This window comes from Neospora caninum, chromosome XII (assembly GCF_000208865.1).
Source record: "Neospora caninum Liverpool complete genome, chromosome XII".
In the NCBI taxonomy this organism is placed as follows: Eukaryota; Apicomplexa; class Conoidasida; order Eucoccidiorida; family Sarcocystidae; genus Neospora; species Neospora caninum.
Window position 1 is genome coordinate 3,879,957 of NC_018398.1, and position 10,416 is coordinate 3,890,372.

Here is a 10,416-nt window from a genome sequence, read left to right on the forward strand (position 1 = left end):
CACGAGGACTCCAACGAAGTCACTGACCCGATAGCTCAGCTCACACAAGGCGAGAACGGAGCTACACGGACCTAGGGCACTGTCATGCAACCGCGAGTCGCCAGCCTCTCAGCTTTACGGAGCGGTGAACCGCATTTCATTCCGTGTAAACGGATCAAGTTTCTCCAAAGAGAAGTCTTCGAAGGTGCTTGCTGGATTAAGAGATGCACACTCAAGTGTGTCACCCGACCCTGCACGTAATCGTGGACGTCCCGCATGCATGCTAAGCAGCAATGCGACTGCCATCAACAGATCCACTCCACCACGGTTATCGATGACAGCAATCTCGCTTTCCCCCGACTGCGTCCTTTCCACCGATATACATTCGTATCGCACGCCTCCACTGCTTTTGCTGATTAGCTCGAAGGCCTTAAAATGACACAGAGCAGAGCCATCCACGCGGTCAACCGCGCTTGATCAAAGAGAGTTACCACGCAGGCCGCACTTATGGGCGTTTGTCAGTTCTCTTTCGAGTGCCGGATCGTCACGCACACGGGCAAGTGATCCGAAACATGGTGCACTTTTGTGCTGCCCAACGGAATGCAGAGACAAGCAAAAAACCGGAAAGACATTGGCTGGTCGGCGGGAAGGGTGATGGTTTCCTGCCACCGCGAAACGGAGCCAAAATGATCATTTGATAACAGGAAGTAGTCTATGAGCTGCTTGATAGGAAGTTCTGGCCTGCCGTTATCTGTGATAGAGGACACACACACACACATATCCGCCTGCGCTCTCCACCTCTGCAGCTGCATCCGTTTCCCTAATGTAGTCACGCTTCCGCAAGAGTTGTCACTCGGCACCGCTGTGTGCGCAAAAACAGAAATCTGTGTATGCACAGCATTACATCCCTTGTAACTCTCAACCGGTCTTGACTGATACCTACTGTAATAGCATGTGTCGTTCAGTTCCGTATCATACGAAGTTGACGGGTCGCCAGGATCAGCTAGACAGAGGCTACAGTTGAGGTTATCTGGTCGAATCGCTTCCATGAGGTACTTGTGATCTTCTTTATAGCGCAGATTTAAATCTCCCGCAATAATGAGAGGCTCTGTCGCCTTCACCAAGCCTTTTGGCAACCCTCCACTTTTCCCGCCACGACAACAAGCTCCGGTCTTCGTCTTCGGTTTGGACTTCCGTCGTTGCTTCTGGTCTCGTCGCGTGGACGTCGCATCCTCCTGTTTCTGCGTATTCTTGTCTCTGACTTCTTCAGCCTCTGCTGACGCAAATTCTGTCTGCTCACAGTCTTCCATGCCGGAGCGCAGCCACGTCGCCAGTTCTTGTAACTGGGCCACTCGGGTTCGATTGTTGGCATCTCCTGACTGAAGATGTGTTCCCACGACGTTATATATCTTGCCTCCCTTCTCAATTCTGGCCAAAACCGCACCTTTGTTCTCGAGACAGTCTGGAAGCGCACCGCGGTAATAGACATAGGCGTGCCTCTCCAGAATAGGCCACTTTGAGATGATGGCGACACCCCCGTTCCGACGGGCTGCCTGGTAGTTCCCGCTAACTGAGGTCCACGAATCCTGAATGCGTCCAGGAGTCGAGGCAGGCCCAGAAGCACGCATTCGTTTGGGCGTTCCGCTAGCCTCGCCGTTTGCTGCGCCTGCGGCGCCCTCATTCTCTTCCCCTCGCCCCTTTCCCACCAGCTTCGCGGCAGGAGGGAGACAACAGCACCAGCAGGGGCGTCGAAGACACTCGCAGCACTGGCAGCAAGTGCAGTAGCAGTCTCCACAGTTCGGACAGTTGCAGGGGGCTCCGCCGTCGCTAGCAAGAATGCGCGTCTGGTACGGAAAGGGACAATCTTTGTCTTGTTCCAACGTTTTAAGGAGGCGCCACACTTCGTCTGCCCAACACTCCTGGAAAATCATTACATCTGGACGGTAGGCCTCAGAAATCTTTCGAATGTACGGAAGTAACTCGCGCTCTCTGCTCCACCAGTTCACTGGGAGGGAGCAACAGTCCACAAGCATCTGAATGTTGAACGATATCAGCGTCAACTCATCAGCGGCAGAGTTCAGGGACACGTTGACGTATGTGGATCTCCGTGTCGTCAGCGGGGGCATGGCGCTTTGCTGAGATGGCTGTGGCACAGCCGGCAGCGGATCAGACCCGACGATTACTGCACCCTCGGCGCCGGCAGTGAACACTGACGGGTCAGGGGTATCAGCCATGGTTTTTTGCGATGCTACAGAAACTGCAGCGCTTCCAGGATTTGCTTGCTGGCGTGCCGGCTGGGTTTGCCCGCCTGACCCCGGTGAGGTCGCCATGGATGTCATTGAGCCTACCTGGCGCAGAATTCTCTGGACAGAAGTTACTCACCCCGCCGAGTGTATGTTGGAGCGCAAGGGATAGGGGGACACTTTCGCGGTATGGCCAAGGGACGACTGCTACGTATTCCTCAGGACACTCGAAAAGACAGGGCCGTCGTGGAGCTCTAGGTCGGATGGGCGAAAACAGATGGAACGGCGGCGGCGCGTCTCCGGCAACCACCAGCAAATTCAGAGAAGAATACCCGAGAGTCTTCGGCTGCACAAGTCGCCAATGGGAAACATTTTCCACCGTTGTTTTCCCCCCCTCTATGCCCCGCTGACAATCGCCTTGACTTCCACGCTTGTCCACTCCGCACTGTACCCGAAAACAGTCAACTGGCGTGGACGGGTTTCACTCGAGCCGGTCGTTCCCGTGGCTGACAAGGATCTTGCGAACGCTCACTTTTACCATGGACTGTCCGCGCTAACGTCGCCACCACGACCGTCAAAGTCAGACCTGAGAATTACTTGTCTGCACAAATCCTGTGGTGCCGTCCTCGTTGACGCTTGCCCGTGGCCGTAGCCACAGCGACGCACGAAAACGATATAAATCTGGTCCGGATAGTGACAAGAGGTTTTCTGCATTAGCAAAAATCAAGAAAGATCATGGGTAAGTACAATGCGACGCGTTACGTCTCGTAAATGCCATCACTACATTCATTCCCTTGCCGTAATACCGCGTGGTTCTCTATGTGTACACACGTAGACGTGAATAAGGTGCCAGGCGTTGCCACGCAAAACTGCGTCACTCACAACACAGCACAGCATACAGGATTTCAGAGGCAAAAAGGAAATGCCGTTCGCGTCAAGAACTCCCAAACCAGCATTCCGCCGCATGCCCGCCCCCCCAGCGGCACATCGCCGCTAGGAGAGTTACTACGTGTAGTAGATCGATTGGGCCAAAACTTAGTTTGCGAGCCTCAATGCGCGCGGAAATTAACAAAAAGATTATGTCGGAACATGTGGGAGTGGGCATTTGTAAACAACTGAGAAAGCACACACTCTGCGCGGAGCCAACTAGCCAGACTGTTCACGCGGTAACAAGCTCTCAACGAGCGTAAGACCCCGCCGCCACAACGGCAAAGAAACTTGATGCGTCGAGTGAGTGTGGAAGTGGACGAAACCGTAAAAACTGCCTCTTTCCGCCGGGTTTCGTTCATTTCACAGAATCTGATCACCATTTCCCCTTCACGAGCAAAGCCCACTCCACGGGTTGTCCGCAGGACCACTCGTAGCCTCGAAAGACGACACTCGACGGCAGCACACGCGGGAGAGTTCACCACCTACTTTCCGTCGCCCCTTGTATCTCTATTCAAAATTGGGGGAACCAAATGAGTCGTCTTTCACGAAGAAAGGGATACGTGCTTGCTGACAGATTTATTAATAGCGGGACAATCCCTGCTTCAAATGTGCGACCAGGGCTGCAGTAAGTGTTTCGGTCGGGCACCTGCAGAAAAGTTACTGCGAGGCCACGCACCACGCATCCGCGAGTAAGGATTCTCACCGATAATGTGGAGAGATATGGCCGGCCGTGCAGTGTTAAACTCGAGCGGCACGTTCATTGAACAGATATGTTTCGGCCACAGTGTGAAGCTATCTCACAGGCCCATACGATTTGCATCAAGCATAATGGATGAAAAGCGCCCTGCAGGAACACGCTGCCCTACACATGACATAGGGGAGCGGCAACGCCTCACCTCTTTGAATCCTGGAACAGTTTGCAGTTCGGTTGCATGCCCTAAAGAAGAAGCCGCCGAATAGGGTGGTTTAGTGGTTTATCCCCGGCATTTTATTGTGTTCACAAAACCACTTCGCCGCAGTGGTAGGATGAGAAGCAGTGACAGGAATAGGGCCGTGCTTGACACAACAACCTCTGGGAATCGGCGAAGACAGCTGCGTGAGGGAGTAAGTACGTGACATTCCAGAACAGCCTTGTTGAAATTGACAGCTAAATTGTCGCGTTCACTTTGCCTAGTTTGTGAACTGTCCAAATACAACAATTGGAAAATTCCCGATTAGCAAGTGCAAAAACGCATTTCCTCTCGTAATATTTCCAGGTACTATGTTTTTTCGTATGCCACACAAACCATTCGCTGGTTGGAAGCTGGAGGTTTAAACTGGTTCAGTTGCACGATCAACTAGTCCGTATCTCGCTACGCCTTAATAGGGTTGTATGCATAATTCTTATCGCATTTGGAGCCGACTGTCGCGTGTTGAACACATCAAATACCGAAACAAGAAAACAGCACTGAGAGCAAGAAGAATGGCTTCTAGGGAAGGAGCTATTGCTCCTCATTGAATGCCACTTTTTTACCGAAGCTCAGCCATAAAAATTGAACAATTATGACAAGCAAACGAAAAAACTCCCCGGCACTGCTTAGGCGTCACTACACGCAGAGCTACACACGGAGGAGCACAAGCTGCTGGTGCAGGCTCCCGCATCTGCACAGCGGGGAGGCTGGTTTTCCAGCGCTCTTCTTTTTATCGAAATCGCAAGACTTTCTGAGGTGGTACACGCTACGTCGTATCAGAAAAGTGGAATGGGACGCCCATCTGGTCGCATAGAGTGTGGTCTTCCTGTGTTTTTCTCTTTTCTCTTTGGACACTAGTTTTCTAAAAAAACGAGGAGACGGAAACCAAAAGATGTTACTCCTTTCATCGAACCTCGCACTTTCTCCGTAGATGCTCTCTCCATGCGTTTATCTCGGTTGCTACGCTTCTTCCTGACACCCTTCTCGAATGCGCTCTCTCCTTTAACTTCCTCCCCTTCCAATGTGTCTCCATATTCTAAGCTATTCTCTTTGTCTCTAAACACTCTCTCGTTCCTTTCAACAACTCGTTTTCTTCGCCTTGTAGATCGTCTCCCCCTCTTGAGCCTCTCGAGTCTTATCACCGGAGTCTGCCTCTGTCTTCCAAACTCGCTCGCCTGTCGCGTCACTTCACACTTCATAGAGTCTTCGAATGTGAAACTCACTGACGCGACGCCCCGACACAGGACAACGATTGTGCATGCGGACGAAGTTCACAAGACAACGATAGCAGAAGACGTAGCCGGTCGGGAGACACGCCGCGTTGGTGCGGGGCGTGTGACAAAGAGGGCAAATGCGGTCATCCTACCAGCAGCGCAAAACAAGACCGAAACAAAGAGTCCTTTGTCGCTGCAGAAATACGCTCGACGGACAGACACGCCAAGACCTAAAAACAATAACCCTACGAAAACGCCATCGAACGATTGAGCGATTTCTGCCGCCCACAGACACACACGTTGATATACATTCAGACGTACATACAGAGGTAGACCAATAAACTGACCTGAGGCAGAAGAACGCGGTGGACGCTGGCTCCTGTTTCATCGTCGGAGAGAGGCGATGGTGGGGGTGAAACCTCGTCTGGTTCTTTCTTTGCTGAGTAGCCTTCTCTGCGAGAGGCCGCGGCGCCGAGTCCAGGGAACGCAAACTCTGCCTGCGTTGCGGCGGCTGCAGCGGCTTCGTAGTCTCGCCACCACTCGAGCAGCCGGAGCGCGAGGACGAGGACGGTGAGGGAAAGCTTGGAGAGCCGCGTGAGTGACTGTACACAGCAGTCGACGAGGAATCTGCGTCTCCGCAAGCTCTGCCGTGCCACCGCCTCTGATGCTTCGGCGCATCCCTGCAGAGAGGCGGAAGATTGAGCTAGAGGGAAGACGGGAGAGAACGGCGAAGAAGGAGGGGGAGAACGGACGTAAACGAGGCCCAGCATGTGCATGTAAGGCGACCAATAGGGGAACTTTGCGTTGTCTGCGAGGTAGAGAAGCATGTACACAAAACACACCAAGCCGTACAATCCGACAGCGGGAGAGTAAAGAGCCACAAACAGACGACGACGGAGGCGCCAGAGGCGCTGGACGAAGAGACCTCTCCGCAGCTTAGAGAGCCGAATCTGTCCGAGAGTCGACAGAGTCCGGGAGAGCACAGAGACGAGACGATCCCGAAGGATTCGAACACGAACACACACACCACAAGACGAGAAGGAAGGTGCGGACGAAGCAGGAACGGCAGGAGACGGCGAGCCCCCCTCTCGCGTGTCTCGTGTGCCTTTTCGCTCATCTTCCTGGCGGCTCTGGTTCTCCGCTCGGCGCTCTGCTTCCTGCGGCGAGAGCTCGGAGAAGAAGTCGTACACGGTCGCCGACGAGGGACCGTCGAGTGTACGTACACTCCGTAGGTAGGCAGCATGAAGTCCCCGACGGAGGAGAGGTAAGAGAAGAAAAATCACACTAAAGAAAATCTGGCGTCCCCGCAACCCTAAGCCACCCGCTGGCGTCCGTCCTCCTCTTTCCAAGCCTTTGAGCAACGACCTAATCTCCGCTTCTTGTTCGTTCTTTCTCAACTCCTCCGCAGGGAGCAGCCTGGACAGCTGTGCGCGGGTCTCCTTGGACTTCCCCTGGGCCAAAGCGTGACTGAGCGGCCCGCTGCCATCTCTGGAAGCTTCAGAGCCGGAAGCAAGAGAGGATGACGAGAAAGGAGAGGAAGCGAGAGGAAGAAAAGCTTTGTCGAGGCGCTGAAGCCCGTAGAAGCGCTCCGCAAAGGAGGCAGAAGACGTCACAAGGCTCTGCCACTCGATGCCTGCCATAGACAGTCCAAACAGGATTTCCCAGTGCTTGAGACACCACAGAACTGCGCGACGAGAAGTGATTTCATCGCAAGCGCGCTTTAAAAAAGAGACTACGTTTCTTAGAAGCCGTTTTCCCCCACTCCCAATAACTCTTCCTAGCCATCTGCCTCCATCGCTGTCTCCAGACGAGAGAGACGACGGCACTCGCCCCGGGCGGCGCCCCCCACGTTCTCTGTCCCTTTTCGCCTCTCGCCTCTCTTCCCTTTCTCCCCGCCTCGTCCCTCTCCTTGCTCCCTCGTCTTCTCTGTCCCGTGCGTGTCTCTGGGTCCTTGCCTCCGCTTCTCGTCGAAGCGGCGCTTCATCCCTTTCCAGCTGATCCCGAAAAACATCGGCAAAGTGCTGAAGGGCAGAAAGAAGGCTTTCTAGCAGTTTCTGCTGCGCCAAGACCTCGAAGAAGGACGGCTGCTGGAGAGACGAACGCGAGAGAAGCAGGAGGAGAAGCTGAGCCGACAGACGCCCGGCCAGCTTCTGCGGACCAGCTGCGGGCGGAATGCGCTGGGCGGTGGCAGGGCTAGCAAGAGAAGACGGAGACGCGGAGACACGCCGGCCAGACGCACAAGAGGAAGAAGGCGGACCGTAGGAGGGAAACGGAGCGCGACGGGGACCAAGCGCGAGAGCCACTGGAGCTGCGACTGAGGGCGAGGCGGCAGGCCGAAGAGCGGTCCCTTCAGCAGGGCGCGGAGCCCGAGGTGACGAATTGAGGGCGGAGGGGAGAGAAGTTGTGGGGTCCGAACGCGGAGGCGGAGGATAAAGAGTCGTCGAGAAAACAGCGCCTGTGGCATCCATCCTGACTCTGTGAAGACGCTCTGCAGACGAGAAAAACAAACGATGACCCGCTACGCGCGGGCGCGCCTGCCCCCCTGTGAGCCGTCGAGAAGCGCCGGATCTCAGACGTCGGTGTTTCCTAATCTCTGCGTCTCTCGCGTTGTTCCACTGAGAACGACGCCGAGTCGCACCGAACGGAAAAAGCCTGCAAAACGTGTTTTTTCCGGGTCATTCTCTGGATCTTCTTCCTTCATGGCCGGCGTCAGCGGCGAGGGCGGATTTATGGACCAAGGCCGCAAGCACGCGTCCGCGGATCTACGCCGGCACAGCGATTCACATGGCCTGCCGCGGTGCCGGCTAGCGTCTCCGAAGCCCGGTCGCGCAGTCGCCTCTTTTCCTTCTCACGCGAAGTACGGGAGAGACTTGAGAAACGCGACGAGCTGGTCGACAAAGATCGGCTGAGTAACGGGCAGACTCGGACGGTATCCCGGCGCCTTGACGACGAATTCGACGAATAACGCCACGTAGATGTGGTTCAGACTGTCGCGAAGAGTGGGTACATCGGGGGACGTGAGGCAGACGAACTTGTAGCCTGAGACAGGAAGCAAGCCAAGGAGAGAGCGGAGCAGCAGAGGGAAAAAAGACGGCGGACTACAGAGAGAGGAACAAGATCCGAGCGTGAGAGAAGTCCGAACACGACGTCTTCCTCCGTAGAGATATGTGTGCAAGGAAGTGAGAGGCAAAACACACGGGGAAGGAAACGCAGGGAAGCGAGGAGAGAGGCGGTGTTTCCCACGTCCCGGATGACCAAGTGCGCGACACGCCCGAGAGAATGTGCAGAGCATGAGGAACGAGGGTGACGACAAAGTCCGGAGACTTGGTGAACACGTGGGTCTTCCTGTCTCTCAGGACGCGCGCATACGCCACAGGAAAAGAGAGAAAAGGGAAGAGAAATAAGCAGCACAGGACCAGGTATCGCAAACAACGCAGAGGCACGCCCGAGTCGGGATGCGAAGACAGACTCTCACTGGCGGTTGCGGCACCAGCTCAGCGCGAGAGCGCGTAGCCAGACGGAAGTCGCTGTTCTCTGGTGTGCCTGTCTTACCACGCGTCCGCCTGCTCTCCTGTGGTTTTCCCTCACCTGTGGGCGTTTCCAGGCAATGCAGTTTGTATGTTGGGGTTGTGAAAGCGTGGAAAGGCCCTCCTATTGTGGTGGACGGTCTCCTCTGTTGCAGCTGACTAGCGACGCTCCCGGCGCCCCCCGTCGCGACTGAGCCGCCGTGGGGTGCGCCGGGCTGTTGCGGTTGCGGACCAATTTGCTCGCAGAACTTTTTCATTGAAAAGAGGAGGCCACTCAGGAGTTTCTCCAAGTGCAGTTGTTGGCGAGTGTGTCCGCTGGCGCCTTCTCGACCTCCGCCCTTCCCTGGAGCTGCGCTACGCCTGTCTTCTTGTCCCTTGTTGGGAAACGCCGACGACGCCGCTGCTGACGCCGCCCCCGCTTGAGAAGAGCCGGCGGAAGAAGCGGGAAAAACTCCGTCCGCAGACGCGCCGAGGCGAGAGCCTGGGTAACCTGGAGTCGCTGCCGACCCTGGCGCAGTCGGGAGGAACAGAGTTGCCCCGGCGCCAGGTGTCGATACACTCGACGTGTCACTCGCGCTGGCGCCGTCCGGAGCCTCCTCGCGCGAGGACAGGAGAACGGAGTAGATGCACTGGTGACGGTGAAAGATGTAGAAGGAAAATATCATCGTGTACACGCCACATGAACTGGAGGAACCGAGCGCAGGAGTCGATTCGGTCGTCGATCGGAGCACAGACACCCTGCCGTCGGTGGCAACCCGGGGGAGGGCGCAGGGGGGGGGAATCCAGAAGACGAAGGCAGAACGGAAAAGCAAGCAAGGCGCGCGGTGGCGAGGGAAATGGCGACGCATGAAGTTCACCGAGGCTGCAGATTTTTCCGGCGAAAACGGGAAGTACGGCAGCGAATGACACGGCCCTGGATCCTAGCCATTTGACACTCTCTCATGTAGCCTGTGCAGACCGAGCAAAAAGCTCACTAGAGCCATGGAAGGGAACGGACGATATAAAGAAGCGCCGACTGGAACGAAGCGTCGAAAACGTTGATCCCGGTAAGACACACACCGAATTCCCTGGAAGTTCCCTTGTCTTGGCCAGGAGAGGACGAGTCGAAACCGGAGAAAAGCTGGACACGTCGGGCAAGACTATACGCGAACCCTTTTGCGGACGGCGGTTTGATGCCGACTCTGGCTGTTTGAGCTCAGCCCGGAAGACCGAGCTTTCGCCTGGGCGAAAGAACCGGTTGAGCCCAAACATTACTGAAAGGATATACGGGAAATCTTTCCTCTCCAGGGACGAATCCAGTTTTTTTCTCCACGCGGTTTCCCGCGCCGCTCGAGACAACAGGCTTTTGGCCCATGTCTCCGGCCCGACCTTTTTCCTGAGCAGCCTGGCTACGCGAAGTCGCGGAGCGAACGGTAGGGACGCAGGCGCTGGGGAGCAGCGTTTTTGGCGAAACTCTTTGCGCCGTGCCTTGTTGGCCGACGGTCCGCGTTTTCATTCAGAGCTGCAGAATAAAAATCCTTTTTTCGATCGACTGGCAGAAAACCCTGGGAAACAGGCAACTCTTCTCTCGCTG

The 10,416-nt window shown here is 55.6% G+C and overlaps 2 protein-coding genes across 2 annotated transcripts; both read right to left on the reverse strand.

The window, feature by feature from the left end:
* Window positions 1-497: 497 nt before the first annotated feature.
* On the reverse strand, window positions 498-2,213 carry NCLIV_065140 (putative endonuclease/exonuclease/phosphatase domain-containing protein; the record flags this gene model as incomplete). The annotated part of the gene is made up of 2 exons (XM_003886064.1): window positions 498-730; window positions 923-2,213. 2 exons carry the CDS (start codon window positions 2,211-2,213, stop codon window positions 498-500), a joined length of 1,524 nt encoding a protein of 507 aa, XP_003886113.1.
* A 3,077-nt stretch (window positions 2,214-5,290) lies between these two features.
* NCLIV_065150 (putative sybindin-like family domain-containing protein) lies at window positions 5,291-9,508 on the reverse strand (the record flags this gene model as incomplete). Its single annotated transcript, XM_003886065.1, has 4 exons — window positions 5,291-5,464; window positions 5,664-7,509; window positions 8,169-8,355; window positions 8,905-9,508. 4 exons carry the CDS (start codon window positions 9,506-9,508, stop codon window positions 5,291-5,293), a joined length of 2,811 nt encoding a protein of 936 aa, XP_003886114.1.
* Window positions 9,509-10,416: the final 908 nt, after the last annotated feature.